We start from the raw sequence: 20,527 nt of genomic DNA, 5'->3' as shown, positions 1-20,527 counted from the left end.
CAGTTCAGAACCAGGTCCAAAATGGGGGATTCGCAGCTCTGGAATAGGTCTAAAAAAATAAAAAAGTAAAACAACAACAACAACAAAAAAGAGGTCAGAACCGGGCCAGAACCAGGTCCAAAACAGGTGAGAAACGGACTTGTACAGTTCGGAAACTGGCCAAACGGTTCTGTTGGAAGTTCTGGATCGGGTCAAAAATATTTGGTGTTCAGACATGAGCAGGTTCTGGTTCTGGTGGTTTCTTGTGAAGCTGACTCTACAGTCGGAACCACCGGATCTTAACGGGTCGCTGATGTTGGACAGAAGGTTCTGATTGGATCGTATCTGGTCCAACATCAGAACTTATAAATAAACATCATCATGAATTGAATCATAAAGCTCTAAGGTTCTGTTCTGAACCGGTTCTGGTCAGTTTGGATCTTGGTTCTGCTGAGATTCACTGAAAGGAAACCGAATCTGAACTGACCGCGCATGCGTCAAAAGGAGGGCGTCCACTCTGCGGCTGCGTCAAGGTCCTCCTGACTGAGCGGGAAGGAGGCGCCATCTTGAGGGAGGAAAGGGTTACTGCAGCCTGATGCAGCGAGAAGACAGAGCAGCCGACAGAGGGCGCTGTGCGACCAGTCAGCAGACTGCAGAGTGACCACTAGAGGGCGCTGTGCGACCAGTCAGCAGACTGCAGAGTGACCACTAGAGGGCGCTGTGGATCCACAGCTGCAGGAATTAATTAATACATTAGAGACAAGAAGATGTTTCCGGATCCTGATAATTCAGTTTTAAATGTAGGAATGACTTAAAATCAGAATAAATAATTTCTTCTTAAAGTGACTGGAACCAACTGTAAATAAACCAGTGAAACCAGGAAGGGATTTTAAAAAATAATAATAATTATAACGACTTTTGCTGAATCGTTATTTGCTTTACGTTACTTTGCACGAGTCAGATCTTATATATCTAAAGATATATTTAGGTTATTTCATCAGAATTATGACTAGTCAGAAAAAGCTAGTGAAGATGTCTTGAATTAAACCTAATAGTAAACCTGACGTCATTTATATCAATTAAAATGTAATTAGAAATACATTAATAATTAACTTACATTCATAAACCAGATTCAGACATAGGATCGTGGTGACGCTGATTCTATGTCAAGTCGGCCTGCCATACTGACCCATATCCAGTCAGCGGAAACTAAAACGTTTTTCTGTTAGAGCCGTTTATCATTTACAGAAGATGAAATTATTTTAATATTTATCTTCATGATAAACCAGCAGCTGGAGAGCTAGGGTGACGTCATGTCTGCGGCGGCTCTGATTGGTGGGTTTATGCAACCTTTAAAATGAATGAATATGATAATAAATGGAAAAGATTCTATTGGTGCTGCAGAACCAGAAGATCCTGATCCCGGGTCCAGATCCGGGTTTTTCAACTGCAGCTGTCTCTGCCAGGTGTGTGTGTGTGTGTGTGTGTGTGTGTGTGAGGGAGGAAGGGGGGGGTGTTCCGGGTGGGGGGCGTGGCCCGCACCTGAGCTGCGGTTCTGCTCAAAGAGCAGCAGCAGCAGCTGTCATCTGCAGCAGCAGCAGCAGCAGCAGCTGTCATCTGCAGCAGCAGCCTGAAGCAGCGGACATGGAGGAGAAGAAGAAGAAGAAGTCCTCCAGGAAGTCTCTGAGAACTCTGTTCTCCAGAACCGAACCGGGTCCGGACGACTCTGCGCAGAAACAGCAGGACAGGAAGAAGTTCAAGTTCCCGAAGCTGAAGATGAAAACGAAGATGGAGGCAGAGAGGCAGCCGGAGGTCCGGTAGGTTCTGCTGGTTCGGACGGGTCCAGCGCCGGTAAACGAGCTGGTGACGTCACGGCGCTCCTGTCAGCCACGTTAAGTTTGACCGGAAGTGATAAGGTCGCTGACAGGACGGCTGTGATGCTACTTCCGGTTCTGTTTGGGTCAGATTTGGACCTCAGTGAGGCTGGAGGCTGCTTGTCCAGCAGAACCAGAACCAATCAGCACTGAGATCCGGATCGTTTTTAGAGTCTGAGCGGATCCGATGGACCTGGTTCTGCTGCAGAACCGGCCGGGTTGCCTCAGCTGGTTCTGGAGGTCTGGAAGGTTCTAAGATGGTACCAGGTCCAGACGGGGCGTGGGGCCAAAGGTTCTGAGTAGTTTGGACTCCAAACGGTTCTGAATGAAGGTCAGTCAGTGGAGATGACCTTTGACCTTTGGCCAGCCAGATCCAAGTTATAGAGAAAAATTAGTGCCAAAATGTCAGAGAAATTTTATCTGATTGTCGTAACAAATTATAACTATTTATTGCTTCTTCAGATTTGATATGGCTGACAAAAACAACCATTTATAAAATGTTTCTTTAGGAAATCTGGTAAATAAACTATTATTATTCGTATTTCTATCTGCATTCAATCATATTTTCACCTTTATCGATGTAAAGTTTATTTGTTGAGCCCATTTCAGCAGAAGGCAGTTCAAAGTGATTTATATCATTAAAACTAAAAAGTACAGAAACAAACATCACATTCTGTCGAGTTCCAACATCAAACCACCAATAAACATGAAAAAAACAGAAAATACTGAAACGAGATCATCACTAAATGGGAAGTTTGGATTTTTAAATATGGAATTTATTACAATAAATCAAAAGTCTTATGATGATAAAAGATACAATAAATAAACATGGAAAACAAAATATGTTTCCCAAAAATCTGCAGCAGATCCGGAGCTTTTATCAATATTCCGTAATTATTGGCTGTAGATCAGCTTCTCTATTTTACTAAAACATTTTGTTTCAAGTCTAAGGAGATATTTTCACTAAAACTAGGCAAAGGTTGAGTTTCTCTGATTCAGCTGATCTGCATCTATATTTTGTTTATGAAATTTTCTCTGATGAATTATGGATCTGCAGAGATTTCATCTGCTGACAGTCGGATCTTGGAGGTTAAGCTGCAGGATTAGCTGTAATCCCAGCTGTAATCCTGGCCCTGGGCCTCACCTGCCGGCCCGGATGCAGGCGGGGTGATGCTGCGGGCCGTTCCCCGCCCTGACGGAGGAACCTGCCTCTCTGCATGCCTGCTGCTTTCACAACCAGCTGCTAACCAGCGGACAAGAGAGTCTTTGTCTCCGAGTCGCTTCGTCACAGTTTCTGCTGTCAGCTGTGAGTCACTTTCCTCTGGAAAGTGTCGCGCATTAGAAAGAGCTGCTCATCATCCTCACCGGCGGCGATGAAGGCCGGCAGTCAGACACCAACCTGAGGAACATTTATGGCTTTAAATGAAACCAGGGAAGATTTCTCTGGTTTCCTCTGACTGAATCAGGTCCAATACCAAACGGATCTCTGTTTTCAGAACCAACTGGATCCAAAACCAAACTGGATCCAAAACGAACCAACTGGATCCAAAACGAACCAACTGGATCCAAAACGAACCAAACTGGATCCAAAACGAACCAACTGGATCCAAAACGAACCAAACTGGATCCAAAACGAATCAACTGGATCCAAAACGAACCAACTGGATCCAAAACGAACCAACTGGATCCAAAACGAACCAACTGGATCCAAAACGAACCAAACTGGATCCAAAACGAACCAAACTGGATCCAAAACGAATCAACTGGATCCAAAACGAACCAACTGGATCCAAAACGAATCAACTGGATCCAAAACGAACCAACTGGATCCAAAACGAACCAACTGGATCCAAAACGAACCAAACTGGATCCAAAACGAATCAACTGGATCCAAAATGAACCAACTGGATCCAAAACGAACCAAACTGGATCCAAAACGAACCAAACTGGATCCAAAACGAACCAACTGGATCCAAAATGAACCAAACTGGATCCAAAACGAATCAACTGGATCCAAAACGAACCAACTGGATCCAAAACGAATCAACTGGATCCAAAACGAATCAACTGGATCCAAAACGAATCAACTGGATCCAAAACGAATCAACTGGATCCAAAACGAACCAACTGGATCCAAAACGAACCAACTGGATCCAAAACGAACCAAACTGGATCCAAAACGAACCAAACTGGATCCAAAACGAATCAACTGGATCCAAAACGAACCAAACTGGATCCAAAACGAACCAAACTGGATCCAAAACGAACCAAACTGGATCCAAAACGAACCAAACTGGATCCAAAATGCTTCCAGCTTGTGAATCTAAAGGGTTAAAGCTGAAGCTGGGAATCTGAACAACAGTCGGTCATTAACTTTATGACCTTCAACACCTGAGCTGAGACACAAACACTGTTATCAGATCAGAGCCGCTGCAGGTTGAATCTCCTGGAGTTTTTCTGTCCTGGTTCTGGTCCGGTTGGTTCAGTTGGTTCTGGTTCTGGCAGCTTTCATGCGTTGGATCCTGGTTTATTGGTATTTTATCCTAAAATAAATCATATTCTGTTTACTCAGGTTTTCGATGTTCATCTCTGTGGTTACAGAGAAACAAACTCATCAACGCAAAACTGACTTTAAAATCTCTTGAAATGAACATTTAATGGAAATAATCTCGTCGTCTTTGTCGTCGTTCCTCCGATGAAGACGAAGCGTCGAAACATGTCGGGTATTTCTGAAGAGACAAAACGATGAGTTTCATTTATGTCTCTGTCCAAATTTTAATATCGTTGCATCCAGTAAGTATCACTGTTTCTATTAACAGCTGCAGTTTTTCCCCTTTGTCTTGTTTCTACATCATATTATTATTATTATTATTTCTTCATATTTAGTTTTAATGTGAACTTTTATATCTGCTGTCAGACCTTCTGTTTCTAATCATTTATCGTCTGTTGATTAGAATATTGAACATTAAAAGTTCACGTTTTAAGACAACAAAGACAAAATGACAAAAATCTGAAATTATATTCAATGTAATAACAAAAACAAAAAGCCCAAATATGACTCAACGCAACGGATCTGAACTTTACGAAACATCAGCTGGCAGACAGTCTTCAGCAGGCAGACCGTCTTCAGCTGGCAGACAGTCTTCAGCTGGCAGACCGTCTTCAGCAGGCAGACAGTCTTCAGCTGGCAGACAGTCTTCAGCTGGCAGACCGTCTTCAGCTGGCAGACCGTCTTCAGCTGGCAGACAGTCTTCAGCTGGCAGACCGTCTTCAGCAGACCGTCTTCAGCTGGCAGACCGTCTTCAGCTGGCAGACAGTCTTCAGCAGACCGTCTTCAGCAGACCGTCTTCAGCTGGCAGACCGTCTTCAGCTGGCAGACCGTCTTCAGCTGGCAGACCGTCTTCAGCTGGCAGACAGTCTTCAGCAGACCGTCTTCAGCAGACCGTCTTCAGCTGGCAGACCGTCTTCAGCTGGCAGACAGTCTTCAGCAGACCGTCTTCAGCTGGCAGACCGTCTTCAGCTGGCAGACCGTCTTCAGCTGGCAGACCGTCTTCAGCAGACCGTCTTCAGCAGACCGTCTTCAGCTGGCAGACCGTCTTCAGCTGGCAGACAGTCTTCAGCAGACCGTCTTCAGCAGACCGTCTTCAGCAGACCGTCTTCAGCTGGCAGACCGTCTTCAGCTGGCAGACCGTCTTCAGCTGGCAGACAGTCTTCAGCTGGCAGACAGTCTTCAGCAGGCAGACAGTCTTCAGCAGGCAGACCGTCTTCAGCAGGCAGACCGTCTCACTGTCTGCTACATTCAGTCCGTTTACCGTGATCCGAACCGGTTGCGATGCAGCACGGTGTTGGATGTGTCATGCTTTGTTTCAGCCAGATAAACAGAAGGTGTTTCACTAGAAAAGGGAGGAGAATAAATGTGATTAAACTTTAATCCTGGGAGGAAACCACAGCGCCTCCGAATGAAACGAAGCAGAAAATATTTCAAGAGAAAACGAAGCTGAGACGTTTGGTGAGTGTTCAGGTCGTCCGACGGCTCCCTGATGTTTGGTTTCTGCTCCAACGCATCGTCACATTTCACCGCTCCTGCAGGGAAACACTTTCTCTCCAGAGCCACTTCCTGTTGGACGGCCTTCACTCGCTCACGTTCTGTCTGCGACAGTCAGCTGTTGAAAGTTCAAACAGGGGAAGTCTGCATGTTTCCTGCTTGTTGACATGTAAACACTGAGCAGCGGCAACGGATCTGCAACTCGTCCTGCTATCTGAGGACGTGTGGGGACATGTGGGGACACGTGGGGACGTGTGAGGTCATGTGGGGACGTGTGAGGACGTGTGGGGACATGTGGGGACACGTGGGGACGTGTGAGGTCATGTGGGGACATGTGGGGACGTGTGAGGACATGTGAGGACGTGTGAGGTCATGTGGGGACATGTGGGGACGTGTGAGGACATGTGGGGACGTGTGAGGTCATGTGGGGACATGTGGGGACGTGTGAGGTCATGTGGGGACATGTGGGGACGTGTGAGGACATGTGGGGACGTGTGAGGTCATGTGGGGACATGTGGGGACGTGTGAGGACATGTGGGGACGTGTGAGGACGTGTGGGGACATGTGAGGACGTGTGAGGTCATGTGGGGACATGTGGGGACGTGTGGGGACATGTGGGGACGTGTGGGGACATGTGGGGACGTGTGAGGACATGTGGGGATGTGTGAGGACATGTGGGGACGTGTGAGGACATGTGGGGACGTGTGAGGTCATGTGGGGACGTGTGGGGACATGTGAGGACGTGTGAGGTCATGTGGGGACATGTGGGGACGTGTGAGGACATGTGGGGACGTGTGAGGTCATGTGGGGACATGTGGGGACGTGTGAGGACATGTGGGGATGTGTGAGGACATGTGGGGACGTGTGAGGTCATGTGGGGACATGTGGGGACGTGTGAGGACATGTGGGGACGTGTGGGGACGTGTGAGGTCATGTGGGGACATGTGGGGACGTGTGAGGACATGTGGGGACGTGTGAGGTCATGTGGGGACATGTGGGGACGTGTGAGGACATGTGGGGACGTGTGGGGACGTGTGAGGTCATGTGGGGACATGTGGGGACGTGTGAGGTCATGTGGGGACGTGTGAGGTCATGTGGGGATGTGTGACGACGTGTGGGGACATGTGGGGACGTTTGGGGACGTGTGAGGACATGTGGGGACGTTTGGGGACGTGTGAGGACATGTGGGGACGTGTGAGGTCATGTGGGGATGTGTGAGGACGTGTGGGGACATGTGGGGACGTGTGAGGACATGTGGGGACGTGTGAGGTCATGTGGGGATGTGTGAGGACGTGTGGGGACGTGTGAGGACGTGTGGGGACGTGTGAGGACATGTGGGGACATGTGGGGACGTGTGAGGTCATGTGGGGACGTGTGAGGACGTGTGAGGTCATGTGGGGACGTGTGAGGACGTGTGGGGACATGTGGGGACGTGTGGGGACGTGTGGGGACATGTGGGGACGTGTGAGGTCATGTGGGGACGTGTGGGGACGTGTGAGGTCATGTGGGGACGTGTGAGGACGTGTGGGGACATGTGGGGACGTGTGAGGTCATGTGGGGACGTGTGAGGACGTGTGGGGACATGTGGGGACGTGTGAGGACATGTGGGGACGTGTGAGGTCATGTGGGGATGTGTGAGGACGTGTGGGGACGTGTGAGGACGTGTGGGGACGTGTGAGGACATGTGGGGACGTGTGAGGTCATGTGGGGACGTGTGAGGACGTGTGAGGACGTGTGAGGTCATGTGGGGACGTGTGGGGACGTGTGAGGACGTGTGAGGTCATGTGGGGACGTGTGAGGACGTGTGGGGACATGTGGGGACGTGTGGGGACGTCTGGTCTCCAGGATCTCGCTGCAGCTGCAGAAAGCGGCCCTGAACACTCGTCACCTTTACAGCCGCTGCTAACAGGCTGCGCCGCTGGGTGTGTGCTGAGCTATAAACCGTCTGGCTTTCATCAGACTTCCTGTTTGGTGTGAAAGGAGGTCAAAGGTCAGCCTTACAGACGGAGAGAAATCCTGGAAGACAGAGAAGGAAGTCGGCCTGGATGAAGATTCCCGCTTGACGATCACATGATGATTTAATGCAGCAGATGATTAAATATCTCAACGAAATTTTCACACCTGGAAATGAGAACCTGACTTTGCACAGATGGAAAAAAGACCTAAAACAATTCAAGATGGAGGCCAAGATGGTCATCAAGGGAAATTCATTTTTACACTTAATTTTCCAATTTTTATCACAAATACTTTTGATGTCAAATCACATAATTAGACCCATTAAAATTATATTGACTTTTTTTCAGCTTTCTAAATGGCAGCCTTTGTTGTCATGGAAAATTATATAATGTATAGTTTTTACTAAGTTCACTAATTAAGTGAATGTGTTTGTTAAATCAAACTACACATTCTGAACTATAGAAATCATGTACATATTCTTGATCTGGTGTTTCCTTTTTTTGGTGGACATTTTTCAAAATGGCCACCAAGGTTGTAACAGAGAAGATATGTTAGCATTAAACTCAGCAGTAGTTATTAGCCACAGCTAACCGAAAAGTTAGATTCACTTAGCAGTAAGTCACTAAACACAAATCTCAGCTCTACTAACGCTAAACCACTAAACGCATAAAACATTAGCATAAGCAACTAGCATAAGCTAAAGCTAAACCACTAAACACATAAAACATTAGCATAAGCTAAAGCTAAACACATAAGCAACTAGCATAAGCTAAACCACTAAACACATAAAACATTAGCATAAGCTAAAGCTAAACACATAAGCATCTAGCATAAGCTAAAGCTAAACCACTAAACACATAAAACATTAGCATAAGCTAAAGCTAAACACATAAGCAACTAGCATAAGCTACATCATGAAAACATGATGTGGCATAAAGTTCATCCAAGTCATGAAAACAGGGAACATTTTATGGCAATAATTTATTTAAAAAGATCAAAAATGGCGGCCATCTTGAAAAACGGTTGTCACTGAAATTCAAGTGGCTGATGGGAAAAATTAAAAACTTAAGATGTTTTTTTTTATGTAATCAGATTACTGCAGTATTATTCAAACCTGACGTGTCTCTTCTTCAGGACTCCGGAGGACGAAGACGGGCCGTCCTCCCTGAAGAAGACTTCCTCTGTCTGCGCCCCCGAGTCCAGGTCAAAGGTCAGTGACGCTCATTTCCTCCTGTCCTGCTGACTTATGGGTCAGATTGGTGTAGAAACTAGATCCGGTTTTCTGAGGACAGCGGTTCTGAGGTCCAGTTGTGTTTCAGGCTCAGGGGTTCTTCAGGTGACCCGGACGAATCAGAACCATCCTGATCCAGGATGTTCTCCATCCGGGCCGAACCAAGAACCTCTCCTGGTTCTGCTGGTTTCTGTGGGTTTTCAGTTTGACCAGCAGAGGGCGCCAGTGCTTTGCTCTGCGGCGTCCTGCTGTTGCAGCAGAACTTCTTTTCTGGGTCGAAAGGTTCTGCAAACAGAACCAGAACAGGCTCGGTTCTGCTGGTGGCGTGTGGTTCTGTCAGTCCGGTTCTGCTCAGAACTCAGCAGTCGGGTCCAAACGGAGCAGAAAGAGAAAACTAGAATCTGGTGGTGATTTCAGCCTCAAACTGCAGGTTCTGAGAACCGGGCCGGGTCAGAACAGCAAGGAGGTTCTGGTGTCTCTGGAGTTACGTCTGCATCAGCCATCACACCATTTACCTCTCATCCCTCCATCCCCTCCTCCTCTCATCCCTCCATCCTCTCATCCCTCCATCCTCTCCTCCCTCCATTCTCTCCCTCCATCCTCTCCTCCTCTCATCCCTCCATTCTCTCCCTCCATCCTCTCCTCCTCAATCCTCTCCATCCTCTCATCCCTCCATCCTCTCCTCCTCCATCCCTCCATCCTCTCCTCCTCCATCCTCTCCTCTTCTCATCCCTCCATCCTCTCCTCCTCTCATCCCTCCATCCTCTCCTCCTCCATCCCTCCATCCTCTCCTCCTCCAGGTTCGTCTCTTCAGTTACTCGGACTTGGATCTCAGGTCTCCACGTCGTTTTTCTTCGTTCTCCTTCGGCCTGAGGAAGAGGAGGAGGAGGGATGAAGAGGAGCTCTCCAGGAGCGCCTTTGGTCTCCATAGCAACCAGCAGGAGGAAGAGGAGGAGGTAACACCTTGACCCGGTCAGATGGTTCTGGTCCAGAAGGGCTGGTTCTGCTGGGATGGACTCTGTGGTTCTGGTTCTGTTTCCCTCCAGATGTTTTAATCCGAACCTCTCCCTCCTCAGAATCCCGTCTCCCGCCTGGATCTGGACCGGGCCGACCCGAAGACCCGGTTCAGTTTGTCTCAACCCGAACTCGATACCAGCGGAACCTTCGACATCCCGTCCCCCCCTCCCCCGTCCTCCAACCGGGCCGAACCGTCCTCCTTCACTGCAGGGTTGTTAACCAGAACCCGACCGGAACCGGAGGAGCTCCTCTCCAACAGAACCTCCAGAACTCTGATCGCCTCCAACCCGGAGTTTCCGGTTCCGACGGCCCGAACAGAAGCCCCGGCTGTTCCCGGCCTCCGGTCCAATCAGGCAGAACCAGGTGCGGACCAGAACCAAACCTCATCCGCTGCATCGGGAAACGGGGATGGTTCTGATGGTCCGAATCCGAATCCAGAACCTCACGGTACCTCAGGAACCCGTCCTGTGGTTCTGGAGCAGCGGACCGGTTCCTGCAGGCGGGACTCGGGTTCAACTCTGGGCGAACCGGAACCGAGCAGTTCCGAACCGAAACCTGAAGAAGTTTTAACGCTCTTTATGATCCCAGAACCGGAACCGAGCAGCTCCGAACCGAAACCGACGGTACCAGGTGAAGGTAAGCTGGACCTGAAAGTACCAGTTGAACTTTCTGAACTGGACCTGGCGGTACCTGCTGTCCCAGCTAAAGGTTGTGATCCAGAACCGGCGGTACCAGTTGAAAGTTCGGCACTGGACCTGATGGTACCTGCTGTCTCAGCTGCAGGTTGTGATCCAGAACCGGACGCGGCGGTACCGCCGCACACCCCTGGTCCCGGTTCGGGTCGGGTTCTCTATAAGTCTCCGTCTCCTCCTCGGTTCTTTCTGGTTCGGTCTCCAGACCGGGTCCCAGAGCCAGAACCGCCTGGGGTCCAGACCCTCCCTCTAGTGTCACCTGACCCCGGCGCAGGTTTTTCCGGTTCTGCTGAAACCAAACCGAGCCGTGTGATTCGGGTTCGGACCGCTTCCCACAGCGGAGGCCTGGTTCCCGCTTCTCCGGTTACCGCAGCGTCTCCGGGGACGGACTCTCGGGTTTCCGGCTCTGAACGCAGACTGGTTCCGGTCGGACGGCAGATCGCAGCAGACTGCTTTCCTCCGGATCACGGAATGAACTTTCAGGACTTCTCCGAACCTCCCGAACCGGACCGGGCTCTGAGTCCGGCCTACCTGAGCGTCGGTTCGGACGACGGCGCGGAGCTTTACTTCAGCGCCCCGGAGGAAACGCCGGAGAGCGGAGAGGAGGCGGACCTGCGGGACGGCTGGGGGGAGGTTGAGACGCCCAGAGGTCAGAGGTCAGAGGAGAAAGCAGAAACAGCCTCCGCACAGGTGAGAGTGTGGGAGGAGCCGGCGCCACCGGTTCCGCAGGTAAACAGGCTGCAGGAATGCGGCTCGGCCCCGCCCGCCCACGGTGCGCCGGCGGAGGGAAACCAGACCGCAGAAACCGAAGATCCCGCTCAGAAAGCCCCGAACCTGCCGGGACCGGTTCTGGTTCCTGACCCCAGGAGAACCGAGGAAACCCGAGAGGAGCTGCGAGTCCGGCCGCGAGGAGAGGAAGAGGAGGAGGAGGGAGAGGAAGAGGAGCGCACCTTCACGCGTCCTGCAGCGGGAGGGACGCCTGACGCCGCCGCCGGCCGTCCCGGGGGGGCGGGGACCAGGACGCACCGCGTTAACGGAGCCGCCGCGACGCAGCGACAGGTGCCAGACCTGACGTCGGCTCTGGACGCGCGCAGACCGCCTGGCGACCCGCATCCAGCCCGCGCCGCGCCTCACCTGGACCGCAGGTGAGTCTGATCCATTCAGCAGAGCCGAGGCTGCCCGGTCCGGGACTCGGGCCGGTTCTGTTAACCAGCGGGGAAACACCTAAACCTGAGCAGCAAGCAGCTTATTAGCAGCTGAAACATAAAACTGGGCTCAGTCTGAGGAACCTGCGACGGGTTTTGGGTTTAATGACGGTTCGTTCAGAAAATCCGGTTCTGATCCGAGATTCGGGCTGCAGGATGATTCTTCCCTGAAAACTGAAATCAGGAAAATCATTAAAAATTAAAATGTTTGTTCTGTTTCTGGAAATCCGTCGGTTTCTGCTGCAGCTGGTTTAACTTTTTCTGCCTGAAGCTGTTCTGATGAGGAGGATCATCAAAGGGAAAATGTGTTTTCCCATCATTTCGATGAACAAGTTTTGGGTTTTCCTGGAGAGGATGTGGCCCTGAAGGCAGCAGGTGTTGCTTTAGAGCCTGGACTTTGCGCATCAGAAGTATCGCGGTACCCCGGATCGTGATACTTCTCCTACCAGCCGGTTCTGGGTGCAGACCGTGGTGGTCTCTCTGCAGATGGAGGAACCTGAACATCCTTCACCGTTTGGACTCCGTGCTGGTTCCGGATCGGCTCCGTCTTTCGGAACCGTGTCTCAGGATGAGGAACATCGCAGTCCTCATGGCTGCAGCTGTTCTGCGAAATGCGCTCATACCTGCAGCTCATTTGCATGTAGTTTGGAGCGCAGCTGCGCCGAGTGACGCGCCGCTGAAGGAATGCGGCTCCGGGCGGCAGCTGTCAGGAAGACCCGCTGGTTCCCACAGCCGAACATCTCCTGCCGCTGAGAGCCGAGTCCGCTTTAACTACCCACTCAGACGGCCTGAAACTCAAACCCACCAGTCGGTAGGGATCATTAACGGCCCGATAAATCAGTGAAACGTCATGAAATGCCCTGAAGCTCCAGCGGCTCTGACGTTTTCATGAAGCTTCTGAATTCTGGGAGACATTTTGTTCAGAGAATCAACAGAGCGACATCTGCCCTCAGGTGAGCTGTTGATGGTTGGGGGGGGGGGAGGAGGTCAGGAAGGGGCTGGGATGTTCCTGGGAAGGGCGCTGCGTTAGAGGGGCGCTGCGTTAGAGGGGCGCTGCGTTAGAGGGGCGCTGCGTTAGAGGGGCGCTGCGTTAGAGGGGCGCTGCGTTAGAGGGGCGCTGCGTTAGAGGAGATGTTCCTGGGAAGGGCGCTGCGTTAGAGGGGCGCTGCGTTAAGACTGCTTAACGTAGCGCCCCGCAGCGCCACTTAAGAGGGGCGCTGCGTTAGAGGGGCGCTGCGTTAGAGGGGATGTTCCTGGGAAGGGCGCTGCGTTAGAGGGGCGCTGCGTTAGAGGGGCGCTGCGTTAGAGGGGATGTTCCTGGGAAGGGCGCTGCGTTAGAGGGGCGCTGCGTTAGAGGGGCGCTGCGTTAGAGGGGCGCTGCGTTAGAGGGGCGCTGCGTTAGAGGGGATGTTCCTGGGAAGGGCGCTGCGTTAGAGGGGCGCTACGTTAAGAGTGGCGCTGCGTTAGAGGGGCGCTACGTTAGAGGGGATGTTCCTGGAAGGGCGCTGTGTTAGAGGGGCGCTACGTTAAGAGTGGCGCTGCGTTAGAGGGGCGCTGCGTTAGAGGGGCGCTGCGTTAGAGGGGCGCTGCGTTAGAGGGGATGTTCCTGGGAAGGGCGCTGCGTTAGAGGGGCGCTGCGTTAGAGGGGCGCTGCGTTAGAGGGGATGTTCCTGGGAAGGGCGCTGCGTTAGAGGGGCGCTGCGTTAGAGGGGCGCTGCGTTAGAGGGATGTTCCTGGGAAGGGCGCTGCGTTAGAGGGGCGCTGCGTTAGAGGGGATGTTCCTGGGAAGGGCGCTGCGTTAGAGGGGCGCTGCGTTAGAGGGGCGCTACGTTAGAGGGGCGCTACGTTAGAGGGGCGCCAAAACAACGCCATCAAAATGACTGCTAGCCAGCATTTTCTGTATTTAACAGAAACGCCTGTAACGTGTCAGCGACACGTAACAAAGTTGCACCTCTGGAAAGAATCTGAAACGGTAGGAGTGACAGAGCGATAAATCAATTTAATCACATTTTTGAAGAATTAAGTGTTTGACAAGTTAAACTTTTTTCCACCCCTCCTTGTGTTTCCATAGTTCCAAGAGATGCCAGCTTTTATTTATCTGGACTTTAAATTCAGGCCAACTCCACAACTAATATTATTACGGTTTTACTTTTTGAATTATGACAATAAAGACATGATATTAGAAGAATAAGGTCGTTATATTGCCAGGATTAAGTCATATTTCATGAGAACTTGAACACAAAAAAGAAAAGAGGAATTTTGAGCATCTTGTTCATTTTTACTTTGGTACAAGTTTTACAGATGAAGCTTAATACTTAATAGAAATAATTAATATTTTAACAGCATCAAATTATCAGCAGCAAGACTTTGAAACAATCGTGCAAATAACTGTTGACTGTATTTGACGGGGTGTGAATAAGGCTGACATGGAAACGAAGGAGTCTTTATGAATGCTAAGTGCTAACTTTGTATTATTTTTGCATTAAAAGTGTCGTTACTTACCGAATGACGTCATAACAGACATTCATAAAGACTCGTCTCATACCCGTCAAATAAAGTGTTACCGGGACAACGCCTCAAACTCAGCTGCTCACGTCAGATCTTTATAAATCTGCCAAAGCTTTTTCTCATGATTTTAAGATATTTTTCTTTTCTGGTAAAATTCTGTTTTTATCCTGCTAATATGACTTTATTCTCATAATTAAGCACAAATTCTCACAGCCCCTGAAATAACTCACAGAATGGATGAAGCCGTCATGTTTTTTGGAAAAATGAGGGAAAACATTAAGAAAACAGTCGCATTTTATTTTGAAGTTGCATTGCTGAGCCTTATTTGAAATAATTATGAAATCAGAGGAGCAGTTTGTTTGGCCGCCACTAGATGGCAGCATTTGGCGCTGCTGCAGCCTTGAGACCGTTCAGAAGCAGCTTGTGGTTCTCCTGGTGGCTGGGTTCTGTTCGGACCAGAGCCGATGTTCTGGTTCTGCCTCCATGTTGGATGAAGCTGAGAGACGAATCCTCAGCCTCTGCTTGTTTTCCGACCCTGACCCTCCACCCCGACATGGCTCCTTGCACCTGAAACAACAGCTTCGTGCTTTAGCTGCCTGGATGATGAGAAGGTATTCAGAGCCACACCTGGTCCACATTCCTCCTCACTGCAGGAGCCCCAGACGAGATCCTTCATCCTCTCATCCTCCAAACCTGCGTCACTGAAAGCGTCACAGAAGTTCAGAGGCTGCTGGTGAAACGTCTCCAGTCCTCCAGACTCAGCAGGATCAAGAATCTTCTTCTGATTCAGAAGATGATCAATCGGATCAATCAGTCCATCGCAGGGCAACACAGAGACAGACAGGACAAACAAACAAACACACACACACACACACACAGTCATGTTGCAGTGTGCTGGAGTACCCGGAGGAAGCCCACCATGCACAGGGAGAACATGGAGACTCCATGCAGAAAGACCGGGAATCGAACCCAGAACCTTCTGACTGCAAGGCAACGGCTCTACCAACTGTGCCACTGTGCAGCCCCAATTTTATAATCAATTTTGTAATTGATTAATCATTAACTGGAGAATACAGACAATAACACATTGAGAGCAGCAATGAAGTCAGAACTACAATAAATATAAATCATTTCAGTTCAACCTTTACTGCAAACTACAGAAATGCTGCTATTGCATTTTACGCAATGTTGACTTTGTTTTTCATTTATCTTTTAATGTATTTCTTGTATATAAAAACGGCTCAAGTCATGAGAAATCTGCAGAATGCCCTAATTTTTAAAAATCCAATTAATTGATTAATCGTCAGAATAATTGATTAAGTCAGGCTGCAAACAGAAAAAAGCTTTAATGATGATATTATGTGATCAGACGGCTGTACAGTGGCGCAGTGGGTAGAGCTGTTGCCTTGCAGCAAGAAGGTTCTGGGTTCGATTCCCGGTCTTTCTGCATGGAGTCTCCATGTTCTCCCTGTGCATGGTGGGTTTTCTCCAGGTACTCCGGTTTCCTCCCTCAGTCCAAAAACATGACTGTCAGGTTAATTGGCCTCTCCAAATTGACCCTACGTGTGAGTGTGTGTGTGCATGGTTGTGTGTCCTGTGTTGCCCTGCGACAGACTGGCGACCCGTCCAGGTGACCCGTCCAGGTGACCTGTCCAGGTGACCCCGCCTCTCGCCCAGAACGTTACCTGGAGAGGCAGCAGCTCCTGACCCACTGAGGGACCAGGTGTTAGAAAATGGATGGATGTGATCAGAGCCAACAGGAAGTAGAACCTGTGGAGGAATAAAGGTCCACTCCTCCTTGTTCAGCTTTCTCCTTGGCTTTCTGAAGAGGTCATGACCTTTAACCTTTAACTGAGGCTGAGATGGAGCTCTGGGTTTCATCTGGTGGTTCTGTTGGGATAGAACCAGAACCATTGGAGACCAACTCCTGTTTGGTTCTGGATTTCCCCCCCAAAAACAAGAAATCTGATTTATTTTTACTTTATAATATTTTAATATGTTTTCAGTCATTTTAAATGTCCTCATTTGGATCAGAACCGGCAGTTCCTGCAGCTCAGGAATTTATTTAAATTCAGGCTAAAATAAACTTTAACAGATTTTCATTTGCTTTCCAGAAGTTCTGAGTCCGAACATTTGGACCCAACTCAAACTAAACAGTGTTGGTTCTGAGGAAGAAGAGAAATGAAACCTGACAGGAGGAGACAGAACCTCCCACAGATCCAGTTGTGACAGTCTGAGCTCAGGTTCTGGTCCGGTTCTGTTCGAGTTCTTCCTGAGGCCCATGTGGGAGGGAATGTTTGCTCAAAGCTTCCCGGTTCTGTCAGCTGACTGAGTTTTGTTTATCTAACCAACCCTCCCAGCTGCAGCTCCTTGCTGGTTCTGTTCCTCGGACCGGGTCAGGATGCAGAACCCGAGCCTTATAGGAATGGTTCTGAATGGGGAACTCTGGACTGGTCCCCAAGTCTCATCATGTGACCACTGTGTCATCACTTCCTTTCTCTCTGTGTCCCTCCAGCTGCCAGCCTACAGAACCAGAACCAGAACCAGACGACAGGATGAGTTCAGGCTACAGCAGCCTGAGCACCACGCTGACCCTGAAGAACCCGTCTCCTTTCAGAGAGGAGGAACCCAAACCCCGCTTCCACAAAGTGTCCCTGGTTACCATGGAGACCAGCAGCATGCCCGAGCCAGACGATCCGGAACCAGAGTACAAGTGGAAGAACCGTTTTCAGGGCGTGACTCAGTTTAAATCCAGCAGGTCCCCCTTCCCTGAAGACGATGAACCTTCCTCACACTTCAGCTCCTCAGACAGCTCTGTGTACCTGAGCCCCGCTGGAGGCGGGGAGTGGAGGCGGAGCCTGCTGGAGGAGGGGGAGGAGTCAGCTGCTCCTGCAGGTGAAGAGGATGAGCGGCTGAAAGGAGAGACGCAGTGGAGGGAGCCGAGGTGGGAGCTGGAGCCGCTCTCTGCGTCCTCCTGCAGCAACGAAGACGACTCCTCCTTCTTCACCGGAGTCTTCAAGGCCACCCTGGTGGACCTGACCCCTGACCCCCCAACCTCACCTGACCCCCCAACCTCCCCCAACGTCGACTCCCCCGTCAACGACATGGACAGCCTGGTGGACACCCTGAGAAGCATGGGGCCCTCTCAGAGGCCCCGCAGCACCGGCGTGCGAGCAGCTCCTCCTCCACTGGTCTCCACCCTGTCCCCCATCAGAGAGGACATCTCCACCCTGTCCATCAGAGAGGACATCTCCACCCTGTCCCCCATCAGAGAGGACATCTCCACCCTGTCCATCAGAGAAGACATCTCCACCCTGTCCATCAGAGAGGTCATCTCCCCCCTGCCCCCCATCAGAGAGGACATCTCCACCCTGTCCATCAGAGAGGACATCTCCACCCTGCCCCCCATCAGAGAGGACACAGGGAACCCCGTCATCTCCACCCTGTCCCCCATCAGAGAGGACATGGGGAGTCCCTTTGTCCGTAGCACCCCCCAGAGGACAGAGGAGCCCCAGAACCAGCTGTACACCCTGCCATTGGACCTGGGCCTGAAGAGGAACATCTCCAGAGACGCCCGCTCCCCAATGGAGCTGATGAAGAGCCAGGTACCCCGTACTCTTCCTCAAACTCTATCTGCTCAGTTTGTCCAGCTGAGGCTCATTTCTGATGCTTCCATCTGTGGGAAATAGCCGAGCTTTGACTTTACGACCCGTCTTTTGTGGGGGTACCTCAGGGCTCCATATTGGGCCCTTTACTTTTTTCTTTGTTTATGTTGCAGTTGGAATTGATCAGAAACTGCCACAATGGTAAATTTCATTGTTATGCAGCCGACCTGCAAATTTACGTACCAATAAGGCCAGGATGCAGTAGGCCTCTGCTTTCTCTCCTTATTTGCATCCCGGCAACCAAACAGTGGTTGAACCAAAACTTTCTGTTCCTAATGACCAAAGAACAGAGTGGATCCTGTTTGTCGATAAAGCTGCTACTGGTCTGGGAAATTTGACTACCACTGTAGTGACCATGTGAAAAACCTTTGAGTTGCCTTTGACAATCAAATTGAATCTGTTGTTCAATCCAGACTTTTGTCTTCTTCTAAGGAAGGTTAAGCCTTTCTTAACTCATTGCGACTTGGAGAAAGCTGTTAATGATTTTATCATGTTGGTGTACCCCAGACATCTTTGAACAGCCTCCAACTTGTGCAGAATGCAGTGGTTTGGCTTTCAACCAACACTTTCAGACCGGACCACATTACACCCGTCTTGTCGTCTTTACATTGGCTTCCCGTTTGTTTTAGAATATATTTTAAGCTCTTATTTGCTTTAAAGTCCTTGAAGGCTTTGCTCCTTCTCATTTTTCAGAGTCACTGAGCTTTTCATCCACATTCAGTCTCTGAGAACTGATGATCATTTCCTACTTAGTGTTCGATGAACTAAACGCAAATGTTGGGGCGGTGGCAGTTTCTCCATTATGACTGTGGAACCAGAAGACCTCCGAGTTAATCTTTGATAAAATGACTGAAACTAATCTGGATTCCTGTTCTAAAACTCAGGACACTTTAGATCAACAGGCGGTCGGAGTCCAGAGGTAAATGTTGGGACTGTTTCCGGTCCGATCTCAGACCTTGTCCTCTTCCTTCCCCAGGAGCTGATCTCCCCGCTGCACAACGGGAACGGCGCTCCTCCGTCTCCCACCACCGGCTCCCGCCTCGACAACAGTGTCCTCTTTGGCTCTTACCGCTCCTCAAACTCGGACCTGAAGCTGGAAAACGGGACCGCCCACCGGCCGCTGTTCAGCTCCCTGCCGGACACAGGAACCCTGGGAATGAGACTGAGGGAGACTGGTGAGGCGGGGCCTGTTGGGGACGTAGCAGGGTCCCGTCTGGAGCGCCTCTCCTTCCTCGTCAACTCCTCATCATCCCTGAACGGAGACGCCGGCCCCTCCAGGATCAGCCGATCGTCCTCCTTGATCCTGGGCTCCCCCACCTCCGACAGCCCCACCCGTTTGCTCAGCCCCACCGGCTCCATCGACTCTCACCGGGCCCCCACCATCTCAGAGCCCCACCTGTTTAGCAAGGGGCCCGGGGTCCTACAGAGGAGCCTCAGCTATGAGGGGCTATCACAGGCATCCTTGTTTGGCAGTTTATCTGGAGGGCCACAGTTCAGCAGTTTGTCTGGAGGGCCACAGTTCAGCAGTTTGTCTGGAGGGCCACAGTTCAGCAGTTTGTCTGGAGGGCCACAGTTTAGCAGTGTTCAGGCAGGGTCCCAATTCAACAGCGTTCACAGAGGGTCCCAGCTCCAGAACCAGCGAGATGAACCAGACAGCAACCTGATGTCCAAGTATCGAGCCTTCCCAGACGCCTATGTGAGTACTGCAGCATGAGTGAATGTGAATTATTGGTCTGCACAGGAAAGTTAGAAGCAGGTGAAGCCTCTCTCTGCTTCAGATTTCAGTGAATTTCCGAAGCTCAATCCTTTCATTCTCCAGATTAAAGCATCTCTCAGCTCTTCACATCACCACTCGGTGGGATGGGATCAAGTCCGTCGTTGGGTGTAAGCAGTTTGTTCCAGTCTGTGTTTATGACACGATTATGGAGCTTCTGTTGTGTTAAACAGAAATATAAAAACAGGTTCCAGAAACGGCTGCAGCTTGATCCAAACGTCTTCTTTGCTCCGAGCAACTCAGATGTAATTAGGCAGCTGAAGGTGTGTCTGCGTGTGGCGCACACGTCTGAGCATGTCCTGCTGCGTCCGTCTGGGGCCAGGAAGGAACCTTCTGATCCAAAAATCATTTAACAGACAGTAACGATTACCCAACCTGACTGGAGGTGGGCAGTTTCACTGCAACACAAACCTGAGCAGAACCTGAGCAGAACCTGCCCTCGGGTCAGACCAGAACTGCTCTGCAGTTGGACTCAGACAGGTAGGAGGTTCTGCTCCATGGTTGATGGATGATCTGTTCATAAAGCAGCATATTACTGTAAAACTCTGTAAAACTCTGTCATTAACAAACGTTTTGGCTAG

At 50.3% G+C, this 20,527-nt stretch overlaps 1 protein-coding gene across 1 annotated transcript in view; it reads left to right on the top strand.

Moving 5' to 3' along the window:
• Positions 1 to 1,597: 1,597 nt before the first annotated feature.
• crybg2 (crystallin beta-gamma domain containing 2) overlaps positions 1,598 to 20,527 on the top strand; it is a 34,155-nt gene continuing 15,225 nt past the window's right edge. The window contains exons 1-6 of the mRNA XM_081612342.1: positions 1,598 to 1,796; positions 8,989 to 9,064; positions 9,886 to 10,041; positions 10,162 to 11,939; positions 17,023 to 18,112; positions 19,149 to 19,868. Of these exons, the coding sequence (XP_081468468.1) occupies positions 1,624 to 1,796; positions 8,989 to 9,064; positions 9,886 to 10,041; positions 10,162 to 11,939; positions 17,023 to 18,112; positions 19,149 to 19,868 (3,993 nt within the window). The 5' untranslated portion in view covers positions 1,598 to 1,623. The remainder of the gene's footprint in view (positions 1,797 to 8,988; positions 9,065 to 9,885; positions 10,042 to 10,161; positions 11,940 to 17,022; positions 18,113 to 19,148; positions 19,869 to 20,527) is intronic.

Source organism: Poecilia reticulata, chromosome 11, assembly GCF_904066995.2.
Source record: "Poecilia reticulata chromosome 11, P_reticulata-male-v2, whole genome shotgun sequence".
Taxonomy (NCBI): Eukaryota; Metazoa; Chordata; class Actinopteri; order Cyprinodontiformes; family Poeciliidae; genus Poecilia; species Poecilia reticulata.
The sequence above is the reverse complement of the archived record's forward strand: the minus strand, read 5'-3'. Positions and strand labels throughout refer to the sequence as shown.